The following is a 17091-nucleotide window of genomic DNA, read 5'->3' as shown; positions in this document are numbered from 1 at the left end:
AGGAAATCGAAATCTTACCCCTCGACCGTCTAGCCGTAGCCAGACGCTATACCGACTGAGCTTTCCCGGCTCTGTAGTGCCTAATTGGTATCCACATCCACGTAGAGAGGAAGTAAGTCATTACGGAATAAGATAAAGGTAAAGTTATCCCTGTAACCGGCCGCGAAGGGCCATTGGGTTATGAGACGTCGAGGTTCCCACATTTTCTAGACAGTCGGCTCACAGATGGCGGTGAGGTCGTTACAGAATAAGCAGTTTATAAATTCAGACATTTATTTAATTGTTAGGAAACCTGCCGTTACACACAAAGGCCGTCGTCACAGGAGCCAGAGCATTTTGAACAGGCTTCCCCAATGGTGTACACACTGCTGGAGCCCCCTACGATGTTCCCTCCAGGACCGTAGTTACAGGCGTACAGCTTGCTGTACCAGCCGTCAGAATCTGTGAAGGCCGTGAATCCACAGCCGACTTTATCTGTATCGGCCCACACTGCCTGGCTGTAGTGGCCCGTGCCTGAGCTGAACCTGATAACAGAACATTGAATTGTCAGAATTACAGCGAGACCTCGAAGAAACGTGTGATTCAGTTAGGAGGGAAGTATCGTACAGTATTCTCATAGAGTTTGTGGTGCCCGTGAAAGTAATCAGGCTTACTAAATATTAGACCCGTTGTTAGGCAAAGGCCTCGAAACAAGCAACGAGACAATAGCCATTTCTATGCAATGGCACGGTAAACACGGCTCTACGGAAGTAGAATTAGAACTCAGAATTACTATTTTTTTTTCTTACTACTTCTATCGTCCCGAATTCTAGGAAATAGAAATCACGACGTTTCGCAAACTGGATCTGTTTCCGTCTTCAGGTGCGGAAGGAAGACATATACCCGGTTAGGTCCTTTAGAAGGAGCTAATCTCAATCACTGGACAACTCCTGTCAGATTTACACAGCTATTTCAACATATAAGACTAGACTAGTTCAGCGGGAGATAACAAGAAACCATAAAGTAAAAAAATTGATAGAGCACGTACATGCATGGAACTAGGATAGAAAATTGGGTAGAAATTTGTGCTAGAAACACAGGCGACAAAACCAAGTGCATGAGCACCAATGCAAAGAAATGGAGAAGAATTGTGAAGACATGTAATATTTGCCACTAGTGACATCTGTGGAGTAAAACCTGAGCACTCGAGACAGGAACCTTATGGAAATGCATGAGGAGTCTGTCACATACAGAGAAGCTCTGTGTCTGAATATAAGTTAGATACTTTACAAGCACTACGCCGTGAAGACGTACGAGGGAGTGGAGTTATAGATCCACTTATTCCTTCCTCGGTATTAGTTGGAGGTGAGTGGTCAGCTTCACTCTGGAGGCTGGGCGGACTCCGGAGCCGGTCTGGATGATGTGGGGAAGAGAAATATCTCGTCCTTACCGAGACTCCAACCCCGAACCGTCGCCCGTCCAGCCCCGTAGCCAATCGTTATTCCGGCCAAACCAAATTTAATCTAAAACTGTTGAATTATGGCAGATGTACTCACTTGAAGGGACTGACACTGTCCTTGCTGAAGTCCTTCACCTCGTCATACCAGGCCTGTACAGCTGAATTCCAGTCTTCATTTCCGTTCTTAGCGGCTCCCATTGAGTACGTAATGTACAGGTTTTGGCCTACGTAAAATCTGCCTGTGAAATAAAATAGGACAACAATTGTAGAAAGAGCAAAGCTTCCACAAATTGTTTGGCCTATGTACTATTCATTTAATTACACATTAGGCTTCAGTGCACCAACAGGAACAGTATTACTCGCCCTAAGTATTGCCAATGTTTGTGTCTTGCACAGTACATGAGGGCCTAACCTTTCCATTGGAGGAGAGCACTAAAATGTTTATTGTTTCTGCTCCATTTTATTGAGAATTTGCCTTTCTGCTCTTCCCCTCTTGACTCATCGCCAGACTGAAAAAGTATTTCCTGAAGGTGTATGGGGTTAGTGGAGGGCCGCGCCATAACTCAAGCGGTTAGTCGCTGGTTTCCCACCGCGGGTCTGGTCAAGTGGGATTTGTGGTGGACAAAGTGGAGCTGGGGCAGGTTTTCTCCGAGTACTTCGGTTTCCCCTGCCAATCTTCATTCCACCAATTGCTCCACAATCACCCTCACCTATCATCTGGGGCTGGTACAATAGGCCAGAAGTGGCCGCAGTACAAGGGACTTAGTCCCACCCCACTAGCAATAAAAAAATGGGGTAGTGGATGTACAGATCCACATTTTCTTGGCCTCGGCACTAGCTGGAGGTGAGTGGTCAGCTTCATGCCCTGGCCACTTTACCCCCAGAGAAAGAACCCTCAGTACCCATTATATAGGTTGGGTGGACCGCAGTGTCAGTCTGGGCGACTTGGAGGAGAGGAAATTCTTGACCCTACCGGGACTGGAACTCAGTCGTCCTGCCCGTAGCCAGTTGCTATACTGACAACGCTACCCTAGCTCCTATTTTCCTGTCAGGAGCTTAATAAATATTCAAACGTTGCATGTATTAATTTAAACGTAATAACAGTTAGTGAAATTTGCACAATGTGAAAAATACACATAAAGTCCCTGAAACATTGAACATTACTGGTATAATTCTTGGTTTAAAATTATGACGACGTTTGTAAAAATATTAGCCACAATTTTTAGTTTTGTTTGTTCTCTCGTTCAGTCTGCCATTAAAAACGGCCCTTCAAAGGTCCGTGATGTTGGTAACGCTACTTACTGACGCTTCTGCATGTGTCATGCTGGAACGTGCACTGGTTCGCCCACCGCTGCGCCACTTCGGCCAGTTCATCGTCCCATGTCTGCGGGACAAAACGCAGCGCATTTCAAATTCGTGCGAAAAAGATAAACCCTTAGTCTCAGACTCAGTAAACCTCACTGAGGTACTGTGCTACAAGCCGGGAAGTCGAACCCCGCTGAGGTCATTGCATTTTTCAGTTGACCTAAGCCTTCCAGCCGTACTATGGCCCTGGGGTCGACTCAACCTCTAACAGAAATGAGTACCAGGAATATTCCTGGGGTGCAAAGGACAGCCGGCACGTAAGGCTGACAACCTCACCGCCATATGTGAGCCGATTTTCTAGAAAATATGGGAGCCTCGACGTCTCACAACTCTATGGGCCATAGCAGACAAAACATAACAACGGGCTTGCATATGGAAAGGACAATATAAATAACCGAAGAAGGGTATATTGCTTAGACAAGTGGAAGACGCCCCTTATGAAGAGGAATTAGGAGTTTATATAATTAAAACTGTTAACGATCTTTAATTGAATTTAAATGGAATAAACTGTAACATGTAAAGATTTTAACGCCCCAAAGTTGAGTGCAATTTTAACATTTTAATTACAAAATGTTCAGTTACGCGCCCGTCGAATAGAACAACACTCAGTGCATTGTAGCAGGTTTGGCATAATGGGACACCTGAGGATGGCCGTTTCGGGTCGAAAGATGTCGTGTTAATAGTGAAAGCAAATATGAATGAAGAAATAAATAGTTGCATTCATCATCATCAGTAATCTGTCAAGATGACAGGTAATTATTGACGGAAAATTGTGTGTGAACAAGGCAGTAATGCAACAGGATGCTTAAATACAAGATTTCAATGAATCATACTTACCATTTTCTTCATGTTGGCTGCAGGAGGCTGAGGCCCAGGGTTTCCTCGAGTTTCCTGTCCCTTAGCCAGTTTTCTGCGCAGGTTGTTATGCGCATCAACTATCGTCTGTTTGTCAGCATCAGTCGTTACTCCTGAGAACGTAGGTGAGAGACAGTTTGCTCCAAGGCTCTGCCAAATGAAATGTAGTGAATATTATAAGGTAGGCCCTATACAGGATTGATCTGGCTCAGGATAGGGACTAGTGGAGATCTCTTTTGAACACGATAATGAAGCTTCGGGTTCCATAAAATTTTGGGAAATTCTTGAGTAGCTGAGCCACTGTAGGCTTCTCAAGAAGGACTCAGCTTCATGGGGTTACTTAGTCAGGCTCTATAAGTGTGTGTGTGTGGGGGGGATATTGATAACATAATCGGGCTGTATTTCTAAATCTGCAATCTATACCCAATGTCAGTTAATTCTCATTTATTCTATCTCGCAACGTGATTTCTTAATGTAAATTGAGACGAAAATTTTCCATGATAACAATTCGTCGACTCATAATTTTAGCTGAAAATGGCGATTGTATTGAACACATATATACGTGGAAAACTTCCGTTGAATTTTGAACGGAAATTACATTAGTGTATAATAGTGTCACGTGGTAAGTGTGAGTGGAGACGATAACCGGATTTGTTGGACGCGGTGTTCACATGAGCCCACTACCTGTTCACTCTCCAGTCCTGCTTCTGTGTGGTCAAATTTCATTTATTCCCAAACATGTCTACATGTTCCAGGTTGTTTTTTCCTTCATGGTTTTCCTGCCAAAAAATGTGTGCATTTGTCTCCTCTCATGTGTTCTGTCTTACCCTCCAAATATTCTTCTTAATTGGATAAACCTAAAAATATCTGATGCAGAATCCAAATTATTAAATCTTTCTCCGGCTTCCCTCTCATGGATTCAAATATTCTCCTCAGAACTCTGTTCCAACATAAGCAGGCCCGCTAACTTAGAAATAGATGTCTCCATACCGGCAAGATGCAAAAGATGTTGTATAAATAGTTATAACTTGTAGACTGAAGGCTCGCTGACACTGCTAAACTCGGCTGTATCAGCGAAAGGGTTGTTGGGTCTGTACTCATAGTGGTGTCCTTACCGAATTAAATCTGCACATGGTGTGGTCAGCGCAGACGGACCTGTAAGCGCAGGCGCTGTCGGCGCTGTCGGCGCTGCTGGCCGCAATCAGACCCGCCAGGAGAAAGAAGCCGAGCATCTTTTATCTGGAAGAGTTCAGCAAGTGCGTCTGTTGAAACACAGTTAAGATGTTCTCTTGTTGAGACAAGTTTGTGTAATGTCTTGTTGAAACACAGTTAAGAAGTTCTCTTGTTGAGGCAAGTTTGTGTATTGTCTTGTTGAAATACAGTTAAGACGCTCTCTTGTTGAGACAAGTTTGTGTATTGTCTTGTTGAAACACAGTTAAGATGTTCTCTTGTTGAGACAAGTTTGTGTATTGTCTCTTTCGAAACACAGTTAAGAAGTTATCTTGTTGAGACAAGTTTGTGTAATGTCTTGTTGAAACACAGTTAAGAAGTTCTCTTGTTAAGACAAGTTTGTGTTTGTCTTGTTGAAACACAGTTAAGATGTTCTCTTGTTGAGACAAGTTTGTGTAATGTCTTGTTGAAACACAGTTAATATGTTCTCTTATTGAGACATGTTTGCATATTGTCTTTGTTGAAACACAGTTAAGAAGTTCTCTTGTTAAGACAAGTTTGTGTTTGTCTTGTTGAAACACAGTTAAGATGTTCTCTTGTTGAGACAAGTTTGTGTATTGTCTCTTTCGAAACACAGTCAAGAAGTTCTCTTGTTGAGACAAGTTTGTGTATTGTCTTGTTGAAACAGTTAAGATGTTCTCTTGTTAAGACAGATTTGTGTACTGTTTTGTTGAAACACAGTTAAGACGTTTTATCGTTGAGACAGATTTGTGTATTGTCTTGTTGAAACACAGTTAAGTTGTTCTCTTGTTGAGACGTGTGTATTACGTTGTTGAAACAATTGTAAAGTGTTATTCTGTTGAAGGAGTTTGAAGATATGCCTGTTGTCTTGTTTTCTTTAAGTTTGTTGTTTAACGACGCTCTGAGTATCCGGAATATAGCGCCAAGAATAGGGTGATTAATGAGTATGGAACCGTCGGTTGAAGAAGAATTGACAAGGGTAAAGAGAAGTACCCAGACGAAACCTGCTCCAATGCTACTTTTCCCACCACAAATCCCACGTAACCTGACCTGGGATCGAACCCGGGCCACGGCGGTGGGAAGCAGGCAGATTTTATTTCTTTACTTGTATTGTGTTGCAGAAAAAGATTTGAAATTATTATTTTTCGTTGTTCAGAAAATTTGAAAATATTGCCTTGTATGACCGAGCAAGTTTAATCAAGGTGGTGCCGGGTTCGAATCAAGGCCGGATCACTGACCATTCTGTCAGTGGTTCTCCTTCAGTATATCAGAACCTTCGATTGGTATAAAAATCAATTTGTAATGAAATTAAAATATTATGGAAGAAAGGGTTTGTGACCTAATTTAAAGTACCGTCCTGAAATTTAACTGAAGGGTATGAGGAAAACTACGATAAGGCTCAGTGTGGTCACAGCCAAGATTCGACTCAAGAATAACCCAAATATATTTGCACTTGAGGTAACTTGCTACATCATATCTGTTTATGGAGGAGTACTTATCGGTAAGGCACTTACCCGTGTAAAGCTATGCGCAACTGGTAACGAACAGCGGACCTGGTTCTCAATGCAGAAACACTCCCGCTGTCAGTACATATATATAGGAGGCAGTGCTATTTGTTTTCGCCGGAAACACTTGTGTTTGAATTGACATAAGGTAAACTTGTTTGAGTTAGAATTAACCCTATCTGCGAGTCAAGAATTCTTTCATTTTTATACGAGTATGACGGAGAATAGACAAAGAGGCAACGTGTGTGGTTGTTTATCCCACATTAATTTACAGTTATTTTGTTAGAGAGTTGTCACAGTGGGTCCAACCTGGTATAAATGAACAGAAGTGTACTCGCTTCGTATCTTCTGCTATCGATATTACTACCTATCGATACTACCAGCTAGCGATCAGTCAGCTTGATTATTATTACAAGTAATATGTTTTTGGACATTATCCGTCGTCTTGTCTCTTTTTAAAAAACCGTCCTGTTTATTTTTCAAAACACAGCGTTTCGGAGACTGGATTTTGTCTCTGTCTTCAGGTAAAACCTATTCAGTTGTGTCCAATAGATAGAGCTTACTCCCATTTAACTTTTCTTTGGGGGAAAGGCGGTATTTACGATCTGTCAGTTTCAAAGTGGAAATAGCATCTAATGGTAGGATTATTGATGAATTGGAAAGGATTTGGAAGGAAGAGGTAGTCGCCTAATGAATAATATCCAGAAAATTTTTGTGGAGAGACTGAGGAAAACCGACACTCCTCAGGGAGGTTAGCTGCTGTCTCCCTAAGATAACCTGGACTGTTACAGCTTCAGTTTTGGTCGCCGATGCATTTTGGACAGAGGCCAAACTTTAGGGTGTCGTGGGGGCGCTCAGGTATTGTCAATGCCGTAACACCATCTGAACAAACATACAACATGAGGGGGGGCTGTGCGTCTGCTGCAGTAATGACGTTCTTGAATCGTGTTCGTGAGGTGTTCGGTTCAATATCGGCCGAAATATTATACGCACACAGTTCTTCGTGATTTTCTCCAGCCCCTTCAGTAAATACCAGGATATACTAGGTTCAGACCACGGTCGCTTGCTTCGTCATCCTTTCCAATTCATCATTCAGCTATCTTCCTACACTGCGTACTCTGAGCTACTAATAACGTCATAGATTTAACGTAAAAGGTAAAGTGTTCCCTGTACTTAAATAAGTACTACGACATGAAGACGTATGGGGAAGTGGATGTATGGCTCCACGTTTTCTTGACCACAGGACTAAATAGATGTGATTGGTCAGCTTATCTCCGGGGAAATCACCCCTGGTGCCCATTGGATGTGAGGCAGGGTGGGCCCCAGAGCCGATCTGGACGCTGTGGAGAGGAGAAAATTCTTGCACTTCCGGGAATCGAACCCGGGCCGAAAAACCCGTAACTAACTGAGCTATCCCGGTTCCTAGATTTAGCGTCAACTCTACGTAAGACCATTGACCTTGACTCAGTCACTAAAGCGACTTTGCTGTTTATCTGACTGTATGACGAGAGAGGAAATTTCTGTTTCAGTATGTTTGCGCAGGCGCGCGTGTGTGTGCGCGCGCTTGCTTGGGCGCATTCCGCCATTGTTTCGTTTCGCGATCCCTTTGTTTATATCGACACACAAACTCCACTGACAGGACAAGGTCATGTGTGTAGCAAACATACTTTATTCCTCATTATGGCTTTCCTTGTCAGTGTACAGTGGCACATCTGTAACAGTGTGACGTCTGCAGGTGTGTGTGTGTGTGTGTTTGTGTGGCTTACTGAGCCATCAGTATCTCAATGCAGAGTCAAGTGGTTAGATAATTGTTGAATAATATATTGGTAAATAATTTGAAGGAAGTTGCCGTGGCCTATTCTAGACACTATCCCGGTATTGAACAAAGAAGACAATGTTGTAGTTGTTTCGGCTGAGAATCTAACTGCCCTCCTCCCAAATACATATCTGAAGCTTTACCGCTGAGTAAAGTTGCTCAGTATGGCTGTCACACTACACGGCGAACAATGGTTGGATGTAAGATTTGAGTTTTCACGGCGGTGACTATGAAGAAAGCAGTTTTCTGGGATTTGGCACCGTGTATATGTGTTGTTAACCGACGTTTCGGAGGAACGTATCGCCTCCATCTTCAGGGTAGAAGAAAAAATATAAGAAATCTGCAAGCGAAGAGACCGTGAGAACCGGTAAAAGCAGACTGTCTGCTTTTACCGGTTCTCACGGTCTCCTCCGAAACGTCGGTTAACACCACATATACACGGTGCCAAATCCCAGAAAACTGCTTTCTTCAATGGTTGGATGATTAATGAGGGAAGAATTGGAAAAATCAACCGCGGTAGGCGCTCAGTTTAAGTTATAAAAGTCTTAGCCCGCTCAAATATTTGGATCGCGGGTTTGAAACTCACTCGAGGTTTCAATGTCTGTCCGCGTTTATTCTGTGTTCCTGTTGTCCTGTGTGTAGGTAGTGGCCTTGTGTCAGAGCTGATCCCCCGTACAAGGAGGACTATCAAGTGTCTCTAAGATCCATAATTCCAGATTAATTCTGATGGGAAAATAGACAGGATTTGGGAGGGGGGTGCTGATACGAAAGGAAGAGAAGAAGATGACGAATTGGAAAGGATATTGACTTATTGAGGGCACTATTTTGGGCAGTATGTGCCCGCTGTAACGTGGTGTTAGGAATTAAACCAAAACAGTATACAACTCGAGAGGACTCTTTATTTCATTCAACATCATAAGCGTCGGAATGGGGAGGGGTCAACCCAGGAATCTCTCCCTCAAAACCAAATTTTTAAGTAAATAAAAAATATAAAGAAATAAGGAAATATGTAAGATATTTAGGATTTGAGGTTTTCACGACAGTGACTATGAAGAATGGCGTGTTCTGGGATCTGGCACCGTGTAGATCTTGTGTGAATTGACGTTCCTCCGAAACATCGGCTGACAGTAGATCTACACGCGGCCACTTCTTTAGTTAAGATATGAATACTAATAATAAAAAGTTTATTTTAAAAACAATCTTACAGTATGAATATTTTAGGATGATCAGAGAAAGTGAATTTAATTAAACACATGAAGAGTTTCATCTTCTGGGATATATGGTCGTGTAGTCCGTTGTAAGTCAACGGAACGTTTCGGATGAATATGTTTCCATCATCATGGCCGAAAATCAAGTAACCAGAGTGAAGTCAGGTGGCAAGCAAAGCCTGCTTCGACCTTAAAAATAGAGGCGAAATGTTCGTCCGAAACGTCGATTGACTATCAGCGTACTAAACAACATTATATCCAAGAAGATGGAAATCTTAAACATAAATTTGTAGGCAAAGAGTCTACACCCCCAACCTCCCTCGCCCCTTCAAGATATCCCCTGAATCACACACAAAGGCCGTTGTCACAGTTGCCAGAGCATTTGGAACAGGCGCCCCCAATGGTGTACATGCTGCTGGAGCCCCCTATGACGTTCCCACCCGGGCCGTAGTTACACACGTACATCTTGTTGTACCAGCCGTCGGAACCCGCGTAGGCCGTGAATCCACAGCCGATTTTGTCTGAAGTGGCCCACACCACCTGGCTGTAGTGGCCCGCGCCTGAGCTGTACCTGATAACAGAAACCCCAGTGACTAACGAGGGCCTTGTACGCGTGTCTGCTGCTTATTCAAAGGTGCTGTAACAATATGGCGTCGAATGATTGCATGATTGGAATAACCCCGTGACCTGTACTCCCCAAGAGAACTATACCGACCCAGCGACCGCCGCTTGTCGGCGAAGTTAGTGCCAACTTTTGAGGATAGAGGGTCTCGCGTGGTCGGCGCAACGGATCCCCACGGCCGTTAATTTCGGATTTCGAGACCGGAACCGCTACTTTTCCGTTCAAGTAGCTCTTCAGTTATCCTCACGAGGCTGAGTCGACCCCGTTCCAGACACACTACTTCTCAGAAGATCTGGTAGCGACGGGAGTCGAACCCGGGACCTCTAGATCACAGAGGGTGTGGAAAGGATTTGGAAGAAAAGGCAGTCACACGGCTCCATTCAGATGTTATCTCGACATTGCCTAGAGTGACTGAGAAATATTGAACCGAGCACTTCCCGAACACCAATTTCTTTCCCGAAATTGTATGGAACATGTAATTTTATTAGTGTTCACAAGAGCCCTTCACTGGTCCCTATCCTGAGCCAGATGTGTCAAACGCATACAATCCCATTTTTTCTAAGATCCATTTAATATTGTGGCGTGTAGAGCCGTTGCTATGCAATGACCGCGAGATACGCGGATATGCCAGACCTGTTTCTGGTCAACGGCTTGATAAGCCCGTGCCCATTGCTAGGTAGCATATTCTTAATAAATGAACTATAACAGTGGAAACGAGGTGTTTCTGCACGGTCCGTGCTGAGATGTTATAAGCAAGGGACAGAGTCAGAAGTGCAGTTCAGCTGCGGGATATTCGCCGAACAGTAACGAAATGAACACAGATGGCTGAAAACTTCTATTATCCATTACCAGAAAACGACTAGCGATGGCAAAGTGAGAAGGCTTACCGTGTCCCCTACTGAACTGTAAAGTGTGTGGATTAATGATATCGTTATATTTACTTGTAGTTATGAGTTTTGTGTTTAAATGTCCAATAAATCTATTCCCCAATCAAAACCCCGTCTATAGTCACGTACACTCGTACTACACGTGACGATATTATCTCCTACTTACGTCTATGTCTTTCTAGATGTCTTTGTCCTTTTGGCTTTCGCACCGAAAACCTCTATACATTTATCTTCTCCCCATGCATGCTACATTCCCTGTCAAGCTCATCTATGACTTGAATTTCCTTATTTGGAGAAGAGTGAAAGTTATGAATCTCCTCGTTATGCAGCACTTCCAAAATATATGTGCTTGAGGGAAAAGTGCAGATGGTATATGTCCCTACTGTTGCCCTTTATAAATGCGTTTCTCGCCCTTCGGCACACCACCAACCCGTTCTGCGAAGGTACTCACTTGAAGGGACTGACACTGTTTTTGCTGAAGTCCTTCACCTCGTTATACCAGGCCTGTACAGCAGACTGCCAGTCCTGTTGCCCGTTTGGACTAGAACCCTTTGTTGACGATTGGTACACGTTTTGGCCTACATAGAACCTCCCTGTAAAATGAAAATATTGATCAAAGATTACAATTTGTAGGCCTAAATTTGGCAACCCCAAATCAAAATTTCTGCCACCTGAATACAATTATCACCATCGCTAACGGTTTCCGTTGTTCGTATGTTCTGGATTTTCTTGTAGACCGGAACCACCGTCTCGGAGAATTGTACTCTCTGAAGATGGAAACAATATATTCCATTGTAACGTTTGTGCTCATCTACCAGAACACATCCTATAACTCTCTGAAGACCCAAATTAAAAGTTACTTTACAACTGGCTGTTTACCACCAATCAGTTCGCATTAGCACCAACTCCCTTGAGACTCACGACCAGAATTTTTTTTTTGTAACTAAGCCCCTGTAATAATAGTACTTACGTAACATCCTCTCTCTCTCACGAGAATATGGTTTTGTCGCTCGTCAAGTGTACGTATCGCACATAAAGCGTGTTATTGAAAATTATTCGTTTGCACTATATACAAGTCCTCTGTCATTACAGGCTTTGCAGAACAGATAATGCATATCTTACGTATCTTATGCTACAACGGCACCTTAGTCATTTGAACGGTCGTAAGCTTGACCACCACTTGAAAACTGAGTCGAGCTAAGTCTTCTGTTACGGCCAACAATTATTCGGAGATTGTTGCGGGTTTGTGACTACAAGCAGTAATTTAGATATTTGTACTTCGACAGTATGCAGGTGATATGTTGTCGTTAAATTACATACCAACATTCCTGCAGGCATCGTGTCCGAAGCTGCATTGATCTGCCCACCGCTGGGCCACTGTTGCCAGTTCGTTGTCCCATGACTGTGAATAGAAGAAAGGATATGAAATTTGAGGTCCTTATGGCGGAGACCATAAAGTGCTATTTTCTCGGATTTGCATGTCGTATGTATTGTGCCAAAACATTATAAGATCTTCGGAGGATCCTACTGCCTTCCCCTACTCTGAAAACAGAGGCATGTTCCCCGGAGATATTACTTTTCTACCCGACTATACGACGTCATGCCCTCGCAAGCTATTCTTCGGACGTAAGAATAGTTCAGATAACGCGCACAGAATGTAAATGTAGCAGGACACGGTTTGTGATTATGTGTATGTTATTCATAGGTCATTGGAAGTAGTTAAGAATACAGTCACAAGATGACAGCATTGACTGTCAATACCTCTGCTTCAGTCGGTATTGCAGTGTCGACCTTTGCCGTGAATGCTACATTATATTAAATAAAATCGTGATTTTAAAGTGTTGCTCCTGTCATGTTATATACATTGGCGGGGGGGGCAGTGATAACATAATAATCAGCTTCACTGCTTGTCGCCGCAAGCTGTCCCTGTACTTAACTAATTAAGCACTGCGCTATGGGGTATGGGGGAATGGATATATAGATCCTCGTTTTCTTGACCTCGTCAATAATTACAGGTCAGTTTATACCCGGAGAAATCGCCCCTGGTGTCCATTGGATGTGAGGCAAGGAGGGCCCCAGAGACGGTCTGGATGCTGTGGAGAGGAGAAGAATCTTGCACTGCCGGGAATCGAACCCGGGCCGAACAACCCGTAAACCGTCGCTACACCGACTGAGCTATCCCGGTTCCTACATTTAACGTCAACTCTACATAAGACCATTGACCTTGACTCAGTCACTAAAGCGACTTTGCTGTTTATCTGACTGTATGACGAGAGAGGAAATTTCTGTTTCAGTATGTTTGCGCAGGCGCGCGTGTGTGTGCGCGCGCTTGCTTGGGCGCATTCCGCCATTGTTTCGTTTCGCGATCCCTTTGTTTATATCGACACACAAACTCCACTGACAGGACAAGGTCATGTTTGTAGCAAACATACTTTTTTTCTTATGGTTTTCCTTGTTATTGTACAATGGAACATTTGTAACAGTGTGACGTAAGTAGGCGTGTGTGTGTGTTTATGTGTTTTACGGAACCTTCAGTAACTCAGCTTCACGCCCCGGCCTCCGGGGAAGGACCCCCCCCCCGGTACCCGTTGGAAATGAGGCTGGTGCTCCAGAACTGGTCTGAACGTCATGGAGAAGAGAAAATTCTTGACTTTACCAGGAGTCGAACTCCAACCCCACGGTCATCCAGCCCGCAGCCAGTCGTACCGACTGAGCTATCCCGGATACTATATCTATATATACTCACAATCTTCTTCATGTTGGCTGCAGAAGGTTGCGGGCCCGGTTTTCCTTGAGTTTCCTGTCCCTTGGCCACTTTCCTGCGCAGATTGTTGTGCGCATCGACAATTTTCTGCTTGTCACTGTTACTTGTTACTCCAGAGTGTATAGGCTGACCACATTTCGAACCGTAGCCCTGCATACGGAAATGAAATCTGGATTACAGGTCTTTATTCCCTGATTTCATGCACTTCTTGTGTTAAATATTTTAGGACTTAACATCTACCATATTTACTGTAAGTTCTTTTTTTAGGGCCTCGCCATTGCTCAAGCGGTTAGTCGCTGGCTTCCCACCGCGGCGGCCCGGATTCGATCCCTGGTCTGGTCAAGTGGGATTTGTGGTGGACAAAGTGGCGCTGGGGCAGGTTTTTTCCGAATACTTCGGTTTCCCCTGCCAATCTTCATTCCACCAATTGCTCCACAATCACCCTCACCTATCATCTAGGGCTGGTACAATAGGCCAGAAGTGGCCGCAGTACAAGGGACTTAGTCCCACCCCACTAGCAATAAAAAAAAATACTGCAAGTTCTACGGGTATTAAAGTATACAAGAAGTTGTGGGAAGAACTAATTGTCTACTTTCCATCAATTCCTCTATTACTGCGTGTATATTCCTTGTCGCGGTAAAATTTTTACCGAACGGTTACCTAGCAACGTTAGGGCGATACATATACAGACACAAAGATTAAGTGGTGGAATTTCTGGAGTATGCCTTTGATATGGGCTCAGGTACCACGATATACGTAACAAATTTAATAGAGATTGTTTCAGGCATTCGAAAGTTAATAGGTGGTGATACACAGGCATACAGACAGCATTGAGATCGCATAAGCCTACTTAATTTTTATGAAAATGAGGAAAGTAGGTTAAATTTACGATTATGAATTAAGATTATATATACATGGCCCTGTTTCTAGTAGTATTCGCTGCCACGGCAGCCCAGCCACTTGAACTGTCCTATGCCTGACCGAATGCTTGGCCTTTGTGTTGCTCGTGAGATGTATGCAAATGTAGCGGGGAAGTGGTTGCACTGGCTTATGTGAGGGAAGGAGGGTCACGTATTGTTACAACACATACCCACGCTACAATCCCTGTCTCAATGGACTCGACCATTCTCGTGCCTCGTCTCAACTACGAGCATACTCGGTGATAGCAGAGAAAGTGCGACAAGAAATGGAGGCAAGGCTCTCACCTGGTACTTGCACATGGTGTGGTCGGAGCACACACTGCTGTAACTACAAGACTGAGCCCTGAGTCCCACAACCAGGGATGCCAACAGTAGAAACACCTTCATCTTCTTTGTGTCACGTGTGTCCTCTTCTTTCTAGTACAGACACAACAAATGCTTTTGTTTGATACAAACCTTGAGAAATGGTCTAACAAATTTGGACATTGAACCTTTGAAAAAAAAACACAGGGTAGGGCGGGGCAAGTCTGTCAATCTCAGTTTCAAACCAAAAAAAAAGTCACTAGACTTAATATACATTAACTCTTTCCTTGCTACAGACGGGTATATATTTTTTTCCTTGGCACTACAGCCCCAGTGGGCCTAGGCCTACCTCCATGAACTTCTCCGTTCACTTCGGTTTTTCTAGATCTTACACATTCGGTAGGACTCCTTGGGCGGGTGATCAGCTCGTCACAAGGCCTCTACCTGTACACAAACATAGAAAAACTCACACACACAAACTAAACATCCATGCCCTGAGTGGGATTCGAACCCACGATCCCGATTTCCAAGCGAGCGAAGACAGTACATGCCACAAACGGGTATATACGTCATTTAAACTGACTGAAATAGGGTACATTAGATACCGATCACGGTGGCCCCGCGGTCTAAGGCACGAACTGTCTCAGCTCGCTCGAACGCTGGGATCGTGGGTTCGAATCCCACCGGAGGCAAGGATGTCTGTATGTGGTTATTCTGTGTGTAAGTAGCGACCTTGCGGCGGGCTGATCCCCCATCCAAAGTGTCATACCGACTAAGTATAAGATCAAGAACTGAAAAAACGGCCAAGGTCCAACAAAGGGCTATAGTCAGAATAGATAGATAGATAGATAGATAGATAGATAGATAGATAGATAGATAGGTCTATTTTTAGTCCAGTTGCTCCCTCTTGGAGCATAGAGCCTACGTGAAACGCTTCATTTCATTTTCACATTTAATAATTTAATACAGTCGGTAGGACTCCTTGGACGAGTTATCAGCCCGTCGCAAGGTCGGTACCTACACACAGGACAACACAAACACAGACATGCATGCCTTGAGTGGGGTTCGAACCAACGATTTGTAGGTTCGAGCAAGCGAAGACAGTTCATGCCTTAGACCGCACGGCCACTGTGACCGGGTTTCAACGATCTACATGTCGTTGTATCCAAGAGGATTGAATTCTTCATAACCACCGGTGTGAAAACCTCAAACTCTACACTGATAAAGTTGCTGAAACAGACATAACCCGTAAGTTGCGTTGTGCAGAGAAGTTGAGTCTCTGGTACGTGGAATGTTGAGTCCGTTTCGGCCGGTTTGAGTACTTACCAGGCGTCGCTGCTTGGCTGTCTGGCCTAACCTCGTACCCACTCACACCTCTTATAGGAAGCCGTGATAACGGACACCGCGCACAAGTTCCATGACTCACTGCAACGCGGCATTGAAGTTGATAGTTGCAATCATTAACCTTCTTCTTTTTCCTCGTCTTCTGCTTTGTTTTTTCTGGCCGGGATTTCCTTGTAGCGAATTTATCGCTGAACCTGACGCACGAGCACCAGGTCTTCCTCCTGTGTGCGTGTCCGCAGGAAATATTGGCTCGTTATCCTGACTGAACGCTTTCTTCAGGTTCTTCAGTACTGGAGGCACAGACCGAAAACAAAAAGGAATTTAATAAACCAATAAAAAAAACCGTGGCCTGTAGTCCGCAAGCGAACTGTACCGATCGAGCGACCGCCGCCTGTTGGCGAAGTTAGTGCACAACTTTAGCGGATAGAGGGTGTGGCGTGGTCAGCGCAACGAATCCCCACGGCTATTAATCTTGGTTTTCTGGACCGGAGCCGCTATTTCCTTGAAATAGCTCCTCTATTATCCTCACTAGGCTGAGTGGATCCCGTTCAAGACCCACTACTTCTCAGAAAATCTGGTATCACCTGGAATCGAACCCGGGACCTCTGGATCTGTAGCCAGGAACTCTGACCACTATACCACAGAGGCGGTCATAATAAACCAGTAGTACAAGTAAACATAAAAGAAATATTCTCTAAGGCATGGCGACTTCCATTCGTATTTTTCGCAGTTAATGATTCAGCATGAGTAGATCACTAGACGCTTGTCGTTACTGACAGCGTCTTCAAATGAAACAGGCGAGAGGAACGGATATGGAAGTATGGTGGAAACGTAGGCGAAACGCGAAATTCATGGGAGAAGTTGAATATTCCT

The 17091-nt window shown here is 44.1% G+C and overlaps 2 protein-coding genes across 2 annotated transcripts in view; one reads left to right on the top strand and one right to left on the bottom strand.

Moving 5' to 3' along the window:
* The window catches only part of LOC111874988 (methyltransferase-like protein 7A), a 211416-nt gene that overhangs the window by 96734 nt on the left and 97591 nt on the right, over positions 1-17091 (top strand). The window lies entirely within an intron of this gene.
* Positions 256-16275, bottom strand: LOC111874989 (ancylostoma secreted protein). Its single transcript, XM_033755673.1, has 11 exons — positions 16201-16275; positions 14857-14988; positions 13634-13801; positions 12208-12289; positions 11339-11480; positions 9730-9949; positions 4774-4893; positions 3641-3808; positions 2741-2822; positions 1536-1677; positions 256-524 (listed from the first exon to the last, which is right to left on the bottom strand). Exons 2-11 carry the CDS (start codon positions 14956-14958, stop codon positions 299-301), a joined length of 1452 nt encoding a protein of 483 aa, XP_033611564.1. The 5' UTR covers positions 14959-14988; positions 16201-16275; the 3' UTR covers positions 256-298.

Source organism: Cryptotermes secundus, unplaced genomic scaffold, assembly GCF_002891405.2.
Source record: "Cryptotermes secundus unplaced genomic scaffold, Csec_1.0 scaffold868, whole genome shotgun sequence".
NCBI classification, from domain to species: domain Eukaryota; kingdom Metazoa; phylum Arthropoda; class Insecta; order Blattodea; family Kalotermitidae; genus Cryptotermes; species Cryptotermes secundus.
Note: the sequence above shows the minus strand (reverse complement) of the source record. Positions and strands in the feature narration are given on the sequence as shown.